The sequence below is a fragment of the Rhincodon typus genome, chromosome 30 (assembly GCF_021869965.1).
Source record: "Rhincodon typus isolate 14 chromosome 30, sRhiTyp1.1, whole genome shotgun sequence".
NCBI lineage: Eukaryota > Metazoa > Chordata > Chondrichthyes > Orectolobiformes > Rhincodontidae > Rhincodon > Rhincodon typus.
In genome coordinates, this window is record NC_063361.1 from 35,882,850 (window position 1) to 35,901,195 (window position 18,346).

At 45.5% G+C, this 18,346-nt stretch overlaps 1 protein-coding gene across 1 annotated transcript; it reads left to right on the forward strand.

The window, feature by feature from the left end:
- The first annotated feature begins 13,290 nt into the window (after positions 1–13,290).
- LOC109920711 (proline-rich protein 15-like protein) lies at positions 13,291–16,268 on the forward strand. The gene has a single exon (XM_048614568.1). It carries the CDS (start codon positions 13,556–13,558, stop codon positions 13,883–13,885), a length of 330 nt encoding a protein of 109 aa, XP_048470525.1. The 5' UTR covers positions 13,291–13,555; the 3' UTR covers positions 13,886–16,268.
- The last annotated feature ends 2,078 nt before the right edge of the window (positions 16,269–18,346 follow it).

The window sequence follows — 18,346 nt, forward strand, 5'->3', positions numbered from 1 at the left end:
ATTCCCAAACATCCACAAGGAAGCTTTGAACGCTCATGTTCTCGATTATTAAACCAGACATCTGGAGTACAATGTAGTAACACAACTACATCCAGTCTGTATTCAGAATTTAGGAGAGGCAATTTCACAGGACGATTAATTATAGTATTACAGGGATAGAAGCTGGTCATGGAAAAAGGTTGTAGGAGGGAAAGGTGAGAGCCGGATGATCAAACAACAGACTTCTCATTGAAATTATACCTGCTTTAAAACTTCTTTCTATCTGATTTGGCAAATGTCTTTTACTGTCACAGTGATCTTGTGGACAGCTTTGCATAGAAGTTTATAACTAAAGTGGAATCAATTGTTGTGTAAAGTTTTTCCACATCACAGGATAGCTGAAATTGAAAGTGCACCCACCGTCAGTGTAGTTAATGATTGAGCTCCTGTTTGTTAAACATTGTGAAAATGGCCAGAAAATCCTTAGTTCCCTGTACCCTAGATGGTATTTGACCTTCAGACTTTGCACACACCACTCCCTACCCCCACTCCCCAGAATATCTTTCAACTGAGAACATCGAATCCCCTGGCCTCTTGTTTTGTGAATTTTGTGTTGATGGGATGTTGGTGTTAGCAACAGGAACATTTTCATCTATTACAATGTTCAATGCAATAAATGCCAACATACAGAGGCAGGGCAACACGTTTATAAAAACCAATAGAACTGCGGATGCTGTAAATCAGGAATAAAAAAAGAAGTTGCTGGCAAAGCTCAGCAGGCCTGGCAGCATCTGTGAATAGAAATCAAAGTTAATGTTTCGGGTCCAGTGTCCCTTCCTCAGTACACCGGACCCGAAACGTTAATTTTGATTTCTATTCACAGATGCTGCCAGACCTGCTGAGCTTTTCCAATAAGTTCTGTCTTTGTTTCTACACATTTTTAATTGGTTTGTGGGATGTGAGCATTATTAACAAGACCAGTGTTTATTACTTGTCTTTTAATTGCCTTTCAGAAGGGAGTGGTGATCCATATTTTTAAACCACTGCAGTCCTTGTGGCGCAAGTACACTCACTGCGCTATTAGGAAGTGAGTTCCTTGATTTTGACTGAGCAATAGTGTATGAATGGCAATAACTTTCTAAGTCAAGGTAGTAAGTGGCTATGGGAAGCGAGGGAAGAGATCGCAGGGCCGTTGGCAATGACCTTTTCGTCCTCACTGCCCACGGGTATAGTGTCGGAAGGTTGGAGAGTGGTAAACGTCATTCCCTTGTTCAAAAAAAGGAATAGGGATAACCTTGGAAATTATAGGCCAGTTAGTCTTTCTTCAGTGGCAGGCAAATTATTAGAAAGGGCTCTGAGAGAAAGGATTTATGATCACTTGGATAGGCACAGTTTGATTCGTGATAGTCAGCATAGATTTGTGAGGGGTAGATCATGCCTCACAAACCTTATTGAATTCTTTGAAGAGGTGACCAAACATGTGGATGAAGGTAGAGCAGTGGATGTGGTGTACATTGATTTAAGTAAGGCGTTTGATAAGGTTCCCCGTGGTAGGCTCATACAGAAAATAGGGAGGCATGGGATAGGGGGAAATGTGGCAGATTGGATTCAGAATTGGCTGACCCTTAGAAGACAAAGGGTGGTAGTGGACAGAAAATATTCAACATGGTGCTCAGTTATGAGTGGTGTACCACAAGGATCTGTTCCGGGTCCTCTTCTATTTGTGATTTTTGTAAATGATTTGGATGAAGGAGTGGAAGGGTAGATTAGTAAGTTCGCGGACGATATGAAGGTGGGTCGAGTTGTGGATAGTGCGGAGGGCTGTTCTAAGTTACAAAGGGACATTGATAGGATGCAGAGCTGGGCTGAGAAGTGGCAGATGGAGTTTAATGCTTAGAAGTGTGACGTGATTCATTTTGGAAGGACAAATTTGAAAGCAGAATACAGGGTTAACGGAAAGATTCTTGGCAGTGTGGAGGAGCAGAGGGATCTTGGGGTTCATGTCCACAGTTCCCTGAAAGCTGCCACCCAGGTGGATAGAGTTGTTAAGAAGGTGTGTGGTGTGTTAGCTTTCATTAATAGAGGGATTGAGTTCAACAGCCGTGAAGTTATGCTCTAGCTATACAAAAGCCTGGTTTGGCCACATCTGGAGTATTGTGTCCAGTCCTGGTCGCCTCATTACAGGAAAGATGTGGAAGCATTGTAAAACGTGCAGAGGAGATTTACCAGGATGTTGCCTGGAATGGAGGGAAGGTCTTACGAGAAAAGGTTGAGAGAGCTAGGGCTTTTCTCTTTCGAACGACGAAGGATGAGAGGTGACTTGATTCAGGTGTACAAAATGATCAGAGGTATAGATAGAGTGGACAGCCAGAGACTTTTTCCTAGGGTGGAGGTAGCTATTACGAGGGGGCATAGTTTTAAAGTGAGTGGAGGTAGATGTAGGGGAGATGTCAGAGGTAGGTTCTTTACTCAGAGAGTGGTAGGGGCGTGGAATGCATTGCCGGAGAGGGTAGTGGAGTCGGCCTCATTAGGGGCATTTAAGCGGCTATTAGATAGGCATATGGATGATAGTATAAGGTAGGGGTGAAGGTTAGATAGACATTAGGTTTAGGGTAAAAGTTCGGCACAACATCGTGGGCGCAAGGGCCTGTACTGTGCTGTACTGATCTATGTTCTATGTTCTATGGAGGGGAACTTCTCCATATATACTGCCCTTGACCTTCTAGTGGATTCAGTGGTAGTGGTCGTGGATTTGGAAGATGCTGTCAAGGGGGTCTTGGTGAGTTCCTGCAGTGTATCTTGTAGATGGTACACACTGCTGCTACTGAGCATTGGTGGTGGAGGGAGTGGATAGAGTCATAGACTTGTACAATTCAGAAATGGACCCTTCTATCCAATTCATCCATGCTAACCAGATATTCAAAATTAATCTGGTCTCATTTGCCAGCATTTAGCCCATGTCCCTCCAAACCCTTCCTAATCATGTACCCATCCAGATGCCTTTTAAATGCTGTAATTGTACCAGCCTCCACCATTTCCTCTGGCAGCTCATTCCATACAAACACCACCCTCTGCATGGAAAAGTTACCCCTTAGATCCCTTTTAAATCTTTCCCCTCAGGCCTTTGTTTGCACAGTCTTTCTCATTCTCCCCTACACCTGTAACTCTGATCTAGAGCAGAACATGCTCCTGGAGATATTGTTGCATGACCTTTCAGGACCATCCGTCTTACACTCAAGCCTCCTTCCATTTGTCCCACAGCTTGTTTATTGGCGAGACATCCTAATCAGAAAACAGAACATCATTTTCTTTGCACTATTATATAGCCTTTGGGTCTTCCCCAACAGTGTTTCCACCTCATCACCAATGTTTTTATAACTAATGAATCAACATATTTAAAAATGGGCAGACTGGGTATTCTTAATGTCTCAGAGATAGTAAGAACTGCCGATGCTGCAGTCAGAGATAACACAGTGTGGAGCTGGAGGAACACAGCAGGCCAGGCAGCATCAGAGGAGCAGGAAAGGTGAAGTTTCAGGTCGGGACCATTCTTCAGAAATGGGGGAGGGTGAAGGGAGCTCTGAAATAAATAGAGAGAGGAGGGGTGGGGCTGGGGAAGGTAGGTGGGATGGTGATAGGTGACTGCAGGTGGGGATTGGTCAGTGAGGTGGGAGGAGCGGATAGGTGGGAGGAAGATGGTCAGGTTGTGTCAGGTCAAGGAGGCGGGGATGATAGGTGGGGTTGGTCATGGGATGAAGCCGGGGGTGGGGAGATTTTGAAACTGGTAAAATCCACATTGAGACCATTGGGTTGCAGGCTCCCAAGGTGGAATATGAGGTGCTGCTCCTCCAGTTTGCGAGTGGTGTCATTGTGACACTGGAGGAGGCCCAGGATGGACATGTCACCCAGGGAGTGGGAGGAGGAGTTGAAATGGTTCGTGACTGGAAGGTGTTGTTGTTTGTCGCTAACAGAGCACAGGTGCTCTACAAAGCAGTCTCCGAGCCTGCGCTTGATCTCACCAATGTAGAGGAGGCCACATCAGGAGCAGCAGATGCAATAGACCACATTGGCAGATGTGCAGGTGAACCTCTGTCTGATGTGAAAGATTTTTTTTGGTTCCTTGGATGGAGGTGAGGGGGGAGGTGTAGGGACAGGGGTAGCACTCCCTGCAGTTGCAGGGAAAGGTGCCGGGGGTGGTGGGGTTAGCGGGGAGTGTGGAGCGGACGAGGGAGTCGCGGAGAGACTGGTCCCTACGGAAGGCAGATGGGGATGGGGATGGAAATATATCTTTGGTTGTGGGGTCAGATTGTACGTTGTGGAAGTGGCGGAAAATGACGCGTTGAATCCAGAGATTGGTGAGTTGATACATGAGGACAAGGGGGATTCTGTCTTTGTTTTTGTTGGGGGGAGGCGATGTGAGGCCAGTGGTGCGGGAAACGCAAGAGATGCGGTCAAGAGCATTTTCGGCCACCAAAGAGGGTAGTTACGGCCCTTGAAATAAGAGGACGTCTGGGATGTGTGGGAGTGGAACGCCTCATCTTGGGAGCAGATGCAACGGAGGTGGAGGGATTGGGAGTAAGGGATCACATTCTTGCAGGAGGGTGGGTGAGAGGAGGTGTCGTCTAGGTAGCTGTGGGAGTCGGTGGGCTTGAAATAGATGTTGGTTTCGAGGCGGTCACCGGAGATGGAGACAGAGAGTTCCAGGAAGGAGAGAGAAGTATCAGAGATGATCCAGGTGAACTTGAGATTGGGGTGAAAGGTGTTAGTAAAGTTGATGAACTGTTCGAGCTCCTCGTGGGAGCACAAGGCAGCGCCGATATAGTCATCGATGTAGCGGAGGAAGAGGTGGGGGATGGGGCCAGTGTAACAGCAAAAAAGGGACTGGTCCTCATATCCTACGAAGAGGCAGGCATAGCTTGGGCCCATGTGGGTTCCCATGGCCACCCCTTTCATCTGTAGGAAGTGGGAGAAGTTGAAGGAGAAGTTGTTAAGGGTAAGGACGAGTTCTGTTAAGTGGATGAGGGTGTCAGTAGAGGGAGGCTGGTTGAGCCTGTAGAAGAGGAAGAAGCGGAGGGCTTTTAGGCCATCTGCGTGGGGGATACGAGTGTACAGGGATTGGATGTCCATAGTGAAGATGAGGTGTTGGGGACCAGGGAATTGGATGTCTTGGAGGAGGTGGAGGACGTGGTGGTGTCCCAGACGTAGGTGGGGAGTTCCTGGACCAGGGGGGAGAAAATAGAGTCAGGGTAAGCAGAGAAAAATTCAGTGGGGCAGGAGCAGGCGGAGACAATGGGTCGGCCGGGACAGTCAGGTTTGTGGATTTTGGCAAGGAGATAGAAACGGGCGGTGTGGGGTTGGGGAACGATGAGGTTGGAGGCTGTGGGTGGGAGGTCACCTGAGGAAATGAGGTTATGGATGGTCTCGGAGATGATGGTTTGGTGGTCAGGGGTGGGGTCATGATCGAGGGGGCGGTAGGAGGAGGTGTCAGAGAGTTGGCGCCTGGCCTCGGCGATGTAAAGGTCACTGTGCCATACCACAACTGCGCCACCCTTGTCTGCAGGTTTGGTAGTGAGGTTAGGGTTGGAGCGGAGGGTGCAGAGGGCTGCATGTTCGTGGGAGAGAGGTTGGAGTGAGTGAGAGGGGTGGAGAGGTTGAGGCGATCAATGTCGCGATGGCAGTTGGAAATGAAGAGGTCAAGGGAGGATAGGAGGCCTTTGGGTGGTGTCCAGGAGGATGGGGTGTGTTGGAGGTGGGAGAAGGGGTCTGTGGAGGGTGGGTTAGACTCGCGGTTAAAGAAATAGGCACGGAGGCAGAGGTGGTGGAAAAACTGTTCAAGGTCCATGTGTGAATGGAATTCATTGATGTGTGGTCAGAGGGGAATGAAGGTCAGTTCTTTACTGAGAACTTAATGTCTCCGTTTGTTTACACCTGGGATTTGCATATAGTGGTATCGTAAAGATCAATCCCCTATTTCTGGAGATTGATGGCAATCACAGAGACTTAGCAACTCTACAGTGGTCACATGTTGACAGCGCACCACACCCAGTGGGAGCAGAGATAAGATAAATCAAAAGCTGGAATGATATAAAGCTTGAGTTTGAAAAGTCTGTTGGAGGGGAGAGTGTGGGCAGAGTCAAATTCTCTGAAGGCTGAGTTCAGAACCACAGGGGCACAAATATATCTATAGTTCCATTTATTACATTTTGTATAATGTAACCATTTTAATTGAAATCATAAAGAGATTACAGTGTTTCCATATGAAGGATGTACAGATTGGGAACTCCCATCCCATGAGGGACGTGGATGCTGAAGAAATTAATGAAATCTGCATCACTGAGATCTTTGTTGGGTAAGGGGACTGAGGAACAGTACAGTGTTAGCTGTGTAACTGAGGTGTCATTCACTCAAATGGAAACAAAAACTGGGGGAGAAACTTCTGGCAGCATCTGTGAAGAGAGAAGCGGAGTTACGGTTTCTGTTTTTATATCAAATTTCCAGCTGCCTCAGTTATTTGCTTTTAATCGATCACCGTTTACTCACTTCACTGAGGATTGAGGCTGATAACGTCAAATTTATAATTTTGATAACTTGAAAAACAAATAGTTTTAAATTATTTGGAGAGCTGATTAATCTCCAACCGGGGCTTGCCTGTCTTTGAGGTCATTTGGCGAGGCAAAGCCAAACTTATCAGATTCCCTGTGTACTGAAAGTGAATCACTGCCAATTGAAACTCTGACTCTATGTTTAAACCTGATATCGCACATACCCAGTCCAGACACCTGAACATCTGATACAGATGGACCTTGCTTTTAGAGAAGCCCCGTGTCCTGCTGTTTGCTTTTCCCACAGACTAACTGGACTCTTACTGCAATCAAAGTCCCACCAAGAAGAAGCTGCATTGATTGTGAATCCAAAACTCAGTATGAGCATTATATTTGAAACCAGGATAATATATGCCCTCTCAGGGTAACATATAAAATCTCACAGCACTATACTGAAGAAGAGCAGGTGAGCTCCTTCCATTGTCTTGTCGAATATTTATCCCTTAGTTAACACATCTAAAAAATGATTTTCTGGACATTATCACATTGCTGTCTGTGGGATCTTGCTATGCATAAATTTGTTGCCAGATTGCCTACATTACAACAGTGACTACATTTCAAATAAAGCACTTAAAGGGCTGTAATGGGCTGAAGTTTTTGAATGGTGCTATATAAATACAAATCTTTGTTACCAGTGCCAGAAGCATGTGTAAAGATGTTGTCTTACATTCTTTAATTAGAAAAAACAAACTTCAAAAAGATAATTCAAACAAGAATAATAAGCAGCCTTCAAAATAACAACCATCCCAGGGAGGTATGAAACATACTGTGTGTTACAGTTCCGTCCTGTTTTAAGCTGACAGTTGTTGTATATAAAATCTCTTGGTTTCAATGGTTGCTCTGCTGAAGCCAACCAATGGAGAGGAAGCAGGCAGCTAGTGTCTAGTTGAGGGCAGGGTTTCACTTCATGGAACTTGTTATTTGTCAGTTTCTTTTGGCACTGTGCATTAAGAGTAGTCTAACCTGTCCCATTAGCAATATTTCATGTATAACTGCTGGAGTCAGTCCAGGGCAAAAATAAACACATCCAATTATTGAGGAGGTACTGTGCTCGAGGCACAATCAACCAAAGGTCCGAGTCTAGGGTGTTAGGAGGGCTCAAAATCAGCAAGGGGCGATGTTATGTGTTGAGCACCATCAGGTCCTAAATCTTTGAAGTCATCAATTCTTCCTTGCACCTTTGGAGTTTCACTGGTCTTAAGTAGCTGAAGGCGAACAAAGCAGATGAAAATGGAAATCTCAACCTATCATCCGCTGTCGGTGTCTTCTGTTATATTTTAATTTTCTGTCTTTGTCAGCAGAAGGCTGGAATAAAAGAGGCCTGAGACTGATACTAGGCGTGAAACTGGTTTTGCACAGTCCCTCACAGTCAGTGATAGGCATAAATGCAGGGGAACAAAATACAAACATTGCGTTAACTTCTGAGACTCTATCTGGGGCCACACAGGGTAACAACATCAAAATGTCAATGGAGGCCGGAATGCTTGGGAGCATCCTAGCCCAGCACAACTGAAGACAGTCCGGGAGATGGGATGGGGGAGTTCCCACAGACATACGGTGTGAGCAGAGAGTTGGTTTGGTTTCGGGGTGGGACCAGTAGAGGGCTCAGTGCACAGTATCAGGTTACACTGGGTATCAGATGCTGTGCTAGTGATGATCACTGGGTGACAAAACCAGGTAACCAGGCGACTGACACAAACAAACACAGCAGAGACAGAAGATACAAGTATCACCCCAGCAACATGAGAATCAGAATTTTTATTACGAATGAAAAATGTAATGGTCATGTAATGAATAATGTAATTAAGATTAATCTTAAATAATGAGATCTGCTGCTCATTATTTCTAGTGTGAGTTAATTTACAGACATGTTTATTTCAAGGTCAGTGATATAAATATTTTGGAAATAGGATAATTCTTTTGCTTCTTTATTTCTTTCATTCCCACAAGTACTGCAATTTCTTTTTAAATATATTTTCATGGGACAAGGGTGCTACTGCATTTGTTGTCCATCCCTAACTGTTATTGTAGTCAGTACAGTTAAGGGTCAACTGTCTTGTAGTTTAGATACAGAGTAAAGCCTCCTCTACTCTTTTAACTGAAAGTAAAACACAGTCTCCAGTTGTGTGTGTCTCTCTCTCTCTCTCTGAGAGCAATCCTATGATCTGGTAAGACTATAGCGACTTTACCTTTAAATCAGGAATAGTTGCTGGAGTAATGCAGACTTTCCATTTCATGATGAAACAGTCCAGGACAGGGACAGCACGGGGTCAGATACAGAATAAAGCCCTGTCTACGCTGTCCCCATCAAACACTCCAAGTGCAAACATGGGTCATACAGGATGTCAAGATAGTGATGTAAAGCAGGAACAAATACAGAAGTTGCTGGAAAAGCTCAGTAGGTCTGGCAGCATTGGTGAAGAATAAATCAGAGTTAACATTTCAGGTCCGGTGACCCTTCCTCAGTTCTGATTAACTCTGAGTTTTCCTTCACCGATGCTGCCAGACCTGCTGAGCTTTTCCAGCAACTTCTGTATTTGTTCCTGCAGTTCTTTCAGTTTTTATTTAGTGAATGGAAAGATTGTTCTCGGTGCACCCATGGCTTGTTTTATCTCCTGTCTTATTTCTCAGGCAGCAAGTTCCCAGGTGCAACAATCAACAAATGTCAGTGGAGAATGGAGCTTTTATTAACATGACTAACCCTGGCAATATTAGTTTAATTGGCCTCAGGGGACTTGTTGAGCAAAACACCTTGCTGAGTCACCTGGTGAAATGTTGCCTTGTTGTGAAGGTTGGCCGGTACATAGCCACACTGATCTGGGTGGTGTCCAGCTCAATTCAGGTGTCAGAGCTATAACACTCACTCATAATAAAGTGATACAAAGTAATTCAAACTGTTTACAAAATCTACCTGATTGGGTTGGTTGGATTCTGAGTAATTGAAGAATAGCATTAAGGTATCAATCTACCTTCCTATCTCCAATTTCTTCCCTCTTCAGAGATTTTGAATATGTTGTTGACTCCCAGCTTTTCTGCAACTCCATTTTGAATGTCTCCAAACTGGTTTCCACACCTGCCACTGCATTGAAATAGCCCTTACCAAAGTCACAAATCACTTCCTCCATGACTGTGACAAAGGAAAACTCTCCTTTTTGTCATTGTTTACCTGTCTGCCACCTGTGACATGGCTGAAGAAAGATTTTGCATTTATATAGAGATAACAAGGTGCAGAGCTGGATGAACATAGCAGGCCAAGCAGCATCATAGGAGCAGAAAGGCTGACGTTTCGGGCCTAGACCCTTCATCAGAAATGGGGGAGGGGAAGGGGGTTCTGAAATAAATAGGAAGAGAGGGGGAGGCGGATAGAAGATGGATAGAGGAGAGGATAGGTGGAGAGGAAACAGACAGGTCGAAGAGGCGGGGATGGAGCCAGTAAAGGTGAGTGTAAGTGGGGAGTTGGGGAGGGGATAGGTCAATCCAGGGAGGACGGACAGGTCAAGGGGGTGGGATGAGGTTAGTAGGTAGGAGATGGGGGTGCGGCTTGAGATGGGAGGAGGGGATAGGTGGGAGGAAGGACAGGTTAGGGAGCCGGGGACGAGCTGGACTGGTTTTGGGATGCGATAGGGGGAGGGGAGATTTTGAAGCTCATGAAATACCATTTCAACTCCCCCTCCCATTCCTCAGATGACATGTCCAACCTGGGCCTCCTGCAGTGCCACAACGATGCCACCCGAAGGTTGCAGGAACAGCAACTCATATTCCGCTTGGGAACCCTGCAGCCCAATGGTATCAATGTGGATTTCACAAGCTTCAAAATCTCTCCTTCCCCCTATCGCATCCCAAAACCAGCCCAGCTCGTCCCTGGCTCCCTAACCTGTTCTTCCTCCCACCTATCCCCTCCTCCCACCTCAAGCTGCACCCCCATCTCCTACCTACTAACCTCATCCCGCCCCCTTGACCTGTCCGTCCTCCCTGGACTGACCTATCCCCTCCCCAACTCCCCACCTACACTCACCTTAATGGCTCCATCCCCGCCTCTTCGACCTGTCTGTTTCCTCTCCACCTATCCTCTCCTCTATCCATCTTCTATCCGCCTCCCCCTCTCTTCCTATTTATTTCAGAACCCCCTTCCCCTCCCCCATTTCTGATGAAGGGTCTAGGCCCGAAACGTCAGCCTTTCTGCTCCTATGATGCTGCTTGGCCTGCTGTGTTCATCCAGCTCTGCACCTTGTTATCTCGGATTCTCCAGCATCTGCAGTTCCTACTATCTCTGATTGCATTTATATAGTTCCCTTTACAGTCTCAATATGTTCTAAACCACTTTACAACTATTGTTGTACTTTTGGGGTTTGGTCATGAAGCAAACATTCACTGCACAGCAAGATCCCAAAAACACTGATGATGACCAGATAATTGGTGATGTCCGCTGAGGGATAAATGCTAGCCAAGGTACTGAGGAGAACACCCTTCTCTTACTCAAAATGGGACTTTTTTTGAGGCTAAATGGGACCTTGGTCAATCAAGCTAGCACCTTTAGGCTGGTATCTCGCTAAGCCAGTGACACCCACATCCCATGAATGAATTAAAGCAAAGTGGAATTGTGCAGCACTCACTCATTAACTGTTCAGGGAGTGTCAGCCAGGAAAACGGGTTCAAATCTCTCAAGTGGAAACGTAAACACACAAGCTTCCAACTGAGAGGTGAGTGTACTACCCGCTGAAAATTTTGCTGAGTATTTAAGTGAACAATCACAGTCCCTGATGTGATGGAGGCTGCCACTGAAAGTGACGATGGTTCAGGACTGGCCTCAGATTTTTGTTTGATCAACCTGTTTGATTGGATTACGATAAATTCCCGTGGCCATCACATCCTGAGATGGGACTTGAACTCGACCTTCATTGCCTGGGATTGAACCACAGCACCATTGGATCATCTCAGTCCTTGTAACTTAGTGAGCTCAAACAGCAGTCAAAAATGTACATGCACTCATTTTCAGAGCCACATCACAAAATTATAATGACATAGAAGGAGGCCATTTAGTCCATCATGCCTGTACTGCTCTTCAAATGAGGATCATCACCAAACTTCTGATTTCCCCCAATACCCTTGCACACCATTTCTCTCTAAATAACCACCCAACGCCCTCTTGAATGCTTCATTTGAGCCTGCCTCCACTACATTTCCAGGAATTGCATTCCATACTCTAACCACTTGCTGGGTGAAAAAGTTCTTTTCTTGCATCACCCTCGCTTCTTCTGGACGTCACTTTAAAATCCACGTTATTCCCTCATCGTGAGGCAATTTGAAACCCACAGACACTCGAGAAGCAATGTAATCAAGTGGCTTTCCCAAGCGTCTCAGCAGGAAGCCTTTTCTTTTTGTTCATGACTCAGACTGATCTCATTAGACTGAACAAGATACGGAACACAATGTAGGAACACCACAGATCAATGAAGAAAATTTAAATTGACAACTTCTGTGCTCAGTGTCTGTACTCTTCATGATACCAGTGGCTGTACAGGGTTCAGTGTTTGCTGCCATACTACAGGGATCAGTGCTGGATTTATGATATATCTAAACAATATAAATGAGAATGTAGGGGGTGATCAGTAAGTTTGCAGGTGACACAAAGATTGAGAAAGAAGATTTTAGGAAGAAGGGAATACTCCATTAATGGCTGGAGACTAGGAAACTCAGAGGGATCTTGGAGTTTTTAATCAATATTAAGGAGGCTGAAGTTTAAGGTGAAAGGCAAAAGGTTTAGAGTGGATTTGAGGAAAAATCTTTTCAACCAGACAGCGGTAGGGGTCTGGAATACACTGCCTGGGAGAGTAGTTCAGGTGGGAAACCTTTTGAAAAGTACTTAAATGAGCATTCAAAACTATAGGCCTAGTGGAGATACATGGGACTAACATAGATTTAGTGTAGTTTTGATGGTACAGACTTGATGGGCCAAAGGGTCTACTCTATGATCCTATGAGTAATTTCAGAGCATTCCCCTTAGGAACCATAAAAGCAGGTCAGATGCCACAGTTACCTTGTGGTTTGTGGGATCTTTCTGTGTACAAACCTGCTGCTGCATTTGTCTGAAGTGACAATGAGTGCATTTTGAGAAACACCTCTGTGGATGCAGGACATGTCGAGAGAAAGGGAGGCCTTTTGGCCCATCATGCCCGTGGATGGCTGTTTAAAACAGCTTCCTGTCTGGCGCTTAGTTCACCACAGCTCATTGGGAGACAGCAGCAGGAAGGGTTCCTTGGCCCCAGAAAACCTGGCACTAACTTCACCCTCCACCCTCCCCTTCCATTCAAAAGGCACCCCCCCATCCACATCCAACACAAACCCCTCACACCCTCTCCAAACCCACATCAAACTGCATCTCAACTGATAACCACACACACTGCACCCCACAACCCCCCCCATACACGCTTTCTACCCACATCCCACACCACCTTCCCAAATCTTCCCCAACCCCCCTCTCCCTCTCCCTCTCCCTCTCCAAACCCACACAACCCATACAACCCCCAGACCCCCAGACCCCCTCTGGTCCACATTCCCTCCCTGTCAGGGTCTGTGGCAAGAAAAGAGTTTTGGTAACTCAGAGTCTCGCCCTCCCAAATATGTAAAATACTCCCCATTGGCCAATGAGCCACCGCTATTTCGGGCACGTGACAGAGAAGAGGGGGTGGGGTTGAGTTTGGGTGGATTTATACCTGGGCAGGTGTGATCGTTTCCACCTGTTGGAGGTATACAGATACTCACACAGCCTGAGCGAGAGAGGCACAGTCATAGGTACCGAGAGGCTGCCCCGTGGGGACGTGGGCACTGGGAGACTCCCTGAGACTGGAGTTTCTCCCACACAGGGGGGAGAAAAGGCCATGACCGTCCCGGAGCTGGGAGCCCGGAGCCTTCGGTAACAGCTGTGTGTGTGTGTGTGTGTGTGTGAGAGAGAGAGGGTGAACGCGGACGGGAAGATGCAGAGAGAGATGGGGGAACCTGCTTCCCCCAGCTGGTGGAAACTCACTTTCCTGCGCAAGAAGAAGAACAGCGGGAAGGTGCTGTACGAGATTCCGGGGGAGCGGAGCTGTCCCGACAGTAAGGAGGGTGACGGTGGGACCGAGAGCCGGGCCGACTCGGAGCTGGAAGCCCGCCTGGAGAAAATCGTGGACAAAAACACCAAAGGCAGGCATGTGAGGGTGTCCAACTCGGGCAGGTTCAAAGAGAAGAAGAAAGTCCGGACCAGTCTATCAGAGAGCCCCGGCTTCTACAACGATTCAGGCAACAGCGGGGGAGCGCAGTCCTGAACCTCCCGCCGGGCTCGATACCCCAACCACCTCCCCCCCCACCCCCGTCCCCACCCTTTCCCGGGAGGGCTACAGCCCTTGGGACCGTCCAGAAACGAGAGGCTTCTCCTGCACTAAATGAAAGAAATTCGTCCATCAGTAACTGTGGCCAGGTCAAGCCGTGCCTTCTGATTTAAAGGGTTAATACCTGCGACCCGTTTAAAGGGTTAATACCTGCAATCTACTTCCAGGGCTCACTGTTTCTCTCCCCCACTCCCACCACCCCCACCCAATTTAAAGATGAACCGACTTGGAATCCTCCCCAATTTCAAAAGCATCATTTTTTTTTTTAAAACTCTGAACAGTTTATCTGAAAGAGGGGAGATTGTGGGTTCTCGGTTTGAATTTTGGAACAAAGACTGGATGTGGGGCTCCGCTCGTCGTGAGATGAATATTCCACGCGAGGTTCCCGGAAAGTTGGAGTATGGAAAGCCTTGAGAGGAAGTGGCTGAGGGTTGCTGGAGCTCGAGTACAGGAGGGACACTCCATCCCACTGGGGTGCGGAGTATTTCAACTGAATATTTCAATCTGACATTTTACTACATTGTGTGTGCATAAGAAGATTTCACCGTTTCCTTTTTTTGGGACAATAATAAAGGAGGATTTGAGGCGATGGGGTGGGGCCGCACAAGGAGTGACTCTCTATGAAAAGGAACTAGGGGAAGACTTACATGTGCAAAAATAACACATTGGATTGTAATTGTTACAGAGATAGTAGGAACTGCCGATGCTGGAGAATTTGCATTTGGTCCACAGTGAATGTTAGAGAAACTGGGAGCCAGCTTTTGTGTGGGAGCCACTGAGTGTACAGTGTAATCAGAGGATTTCGGGGGGAATGCTGAGTGGCAGATTGTGAACGGGGACTGGGGCGAGGTTCAGAAGCCCCGTTTTTAAAGTGATTTTTAATTAAATGACCTGAATCGACTATGACTCTGTCAGCTTTTAACACTTCTATTTGTGTGAAATGCCTTGAGGCATGTGCCATATAAATGCAAGTTATATTCAGTCATAGGCTTCGAGGGTAGAGATCTAATCGAAATTCATAGATTTGTGTGTATACAGGTGAGAGAGAATGAATTGAGGTGAGTGGTGAAGTAGGCTGTATGAGCCAAATGGCCTACTGCCTCCAACCCCCCCCCCCGCCCTGCTCCATGAAACCATGCCTTCTAAGAAGTTTCAAATGGGTTAGAAACAAAAATCTGCTAAATAAAAACAACAAAATACTTAAGGTGCTAGAAATCTGTAATAAAAAAACAAAGTGCTGGAGAAACCCAGCAGCTCTGGTAGATTCTGTGGAGAGAGGGAAAATCGCTAACGTTTTGAGTTTGGTACCATTCTTCTTAGAACAGATTTTGAAACAGCTCAGAAGAATCATCACTGGACTCAGCATTAACTCTGTTTCTTCCTCCACAGACCAGCAGAGTTTCTCCACTTTTATTGAGACCTAGAAAGTTTTATCAAAAAAGTCCTTCCTGGCTCTGAGCACTGAATGATGTCTGGATTGGACAGGTCATCAGGATAAAATGCCGCAGGAAACCTGACCCAGTTTAGACATTCAGTAACAAAACTGGAGCAGGACTTCAGATCAGAGTCTTCAGACTCAGATGGTTAAGTAAATATCCACATTCATCTCTATTGCGTGGAAGGTGTTTTCTACCATAAATATTGTGTTGTTCATAAGGTGTCACGATAGCCACACCTGTGTCTAGTCAGTGAGTTCTGTTCGGCAACACTGGGTTAGCAGATCAGCACAAAACCCAGCAACTTAGTCAAGGTATCACCCCCCATGAGCATTAACATTTTTGCCTGTGTGGTCTCTGAGAGACACATGTCCCATAACTTTGTAAAAACTGACATCCAACCTATGTGCAAAATTGAGAGGAAGGACATTCACTTTGTAAATTAAAATGAAGATTCCTCGATGTATGAGATAACAAGGTGTAGAGCTGGATGAACACAGCAGGCCAAGCAGCATCACAGGGGCAGGAAGGCTGACGTTTCGGGCCTCGACCGAGATGTATGTGTCAGTTTGTGACTGAGGCCAATATCTAGCCTTAAATAGAGGCTCAATATTGGAATCCTACAGTAAGTCAAATGGCATCACTGCCTTTCACAGAGTTGATCTTTCTCTCCTGCTATTTGGGAGCAAAGGTCAGCCAAGGGCAATAGACAGTCCTGTAATTTGTGTGCAATGATAATAGGATAAACTTGTATCTGTATAGCACCTTTCATGACTGTGGGACCGAAATGTTTTCTAGGCAAAAATGTTAAAAACGTTTTGAGGTTCCTCTTCATTTATTTATATTTTGAATGGATTATTAAAGTGATGATGGTTTAATGGTCACCCTCAGAGACTAGCTTTTTTCAAAAAATTGGAGATTTTCTTAATTGAATTTGAATTCCAGTAGGTGCCATGGTGGGATTTGAACCCATTGAGATTCCAGATGTGGGTTGTTGTACTTCTGTTTGAAAAATGAATAATATACATCACCAGCCATGTGATCTCAATATTATTTACAACCATGGTATGTTGGTGAACCATACTGGGTCTCTTGTTTTTTTCATTTTACAAAACATCAGAGTTTGTGCAATGTATTCATTTTGGTAACTGAAGGGGGCAGATCTTTCTATCAAAGATGTGCATTTATTTAAAATCTTTTAATGTTTTTAACACCTTTTTATATATTTCATTTAGTATTGTCACTGGTTATGGATTTTGTACATTGTAGCAATGTGTTCACAGCAAGCTTCCGCAAACAGAAGCACAAGTTACTGGATAATCCGTTTCAATGATGCTGACTGAAGGTTAAATATTGGCCCAGGATGCCAAGTAGAACTCCTGGTCTGTCTCTCTCTGAAGTAGTGCCATGCATTCTTTTCCCATCCACTTGAAAGGGCAGATGGCATTTTAGTTTAACATACCATCCAAAATAACCAGCAGTACTTTTTAAGCATTATTTGGTGGGTGTGGGTATTGCTGGCGAAGCTGGCATTTGTTGACTGTCCCTAATTGTCCTTCAATTGTGTGACTTCCCAAACTCTGAAGAGGGCAATTGAGAGTCAACCACATTGCTGTGGGTCTGGAGTTACATGTAGGCCAGACCAGGTGAGGATGGCAGATTTCCTTCCCTGAAGGATATTAGTGAGCCAGATGGGTTTTGACAGTAAGCAATGATAGTTTCTGGATCACCATTTTGAGACTAGATTTCAATTTGAGATTTATTAATTGGATTTAAATTCCACCAGTTGCTGTGGTGGTCTTTGAACCTATGTTCCCAAAGCATTAGCCAGGTCCTCTTCCTTCATGCTAGTCCAGTGACAATGCCACTACATCACTATCTTCCAGTTCCTCTTGAGAAGGGCAGAACTCAATTCTGCAATGAAATATCAACCTACTGAATGTGTTTAAGTATCTGGAGCAAAACGTTGATCCACAACCTTCTGAGTCTGGTTAAGTCAATATCCGTAAGCTGGAGCCTTTCAGCCCTTTGAGTCCACTCCTCCATTCAATGAGATCATGGCTGGTTTGATAATCCTCACCTCCGCTTTCCTGCCCTTTTCCTGGAACTATTTTTTGTTTACTGTTTAAAAGTCTGTCCCAGCCTTGAATATACTTAGTGACCCAGCCTCAAATTTATTGTGTGCAAGGTGTTTTCTATGGAAGGCTCTTGTGGTACAGTGGTAATGTCCCTATTGCTGAGCTAGGAGACCTGGGTTCGAGTCCCACCTGCTCCAGGGGTGTGTGATAACAACTCTGAGAAGTTGGTTTGAAAAATCAAATTTAAAAAGTGAAGTGTTTTCTACTTTAAATATTGCGTGTCGTTCATAAAAGTGTCACAACAGCCGCACCTGTGTCTAGTCAATGAGTTCTGTTGGGCAACACTGGGTTAGCAGATCAGCACAAAACCAAGCAACTTAGTCAAGGTATTCTGCATCCACCTTCCCCACAACCCCATAATAATTTAACACTTTCACCTCTGTGGTGGGTGTGTAGTCTCTAAGAGAGAAATGTCCCATAATTTTGTAAAAACTGTTCTGAGGAAGGGTCACCAGACCCAAAATGTTAATCCTGTTTTTTTTTCCCTTCACAGATGCTGCCAGACCTGCTGAGCTTTTCCAGCAACTTTGTTTTTGTTGTAAAAACTGGCACCTGACCTATATGCAAAATTGCAGGGAAACACATTCACTTTATAAATTAAAATGAAAATTCCTAGATGGAAGTGTCAGTTTGTCACCCAGGCCAATATCTGGTCTTGAGTAGAGGCTCAATATTGGAATTTTATACCAAGACAAACAGTACCGCTGACCTTCAGAGTTGACCTTTCTTGGAGCAAAGGTCAGCCAAAGACAAGCTGCTCCTATGATGCTGCTTGGCCTGCTGTGTTCATCCAGCCCTGCACCTTGTTGTCCAGCATTTTTGTA

Bases quoted from the DNA above. Each gene is read 5' to 3' on its own strand.
- LOC109920711 (XM_048614568.1), top strand. From the start codon at position 13,556: ATGCAGAGAGAGATGGGGGAACCTGCTTCCCCCAGCTGGTGGAAACTC.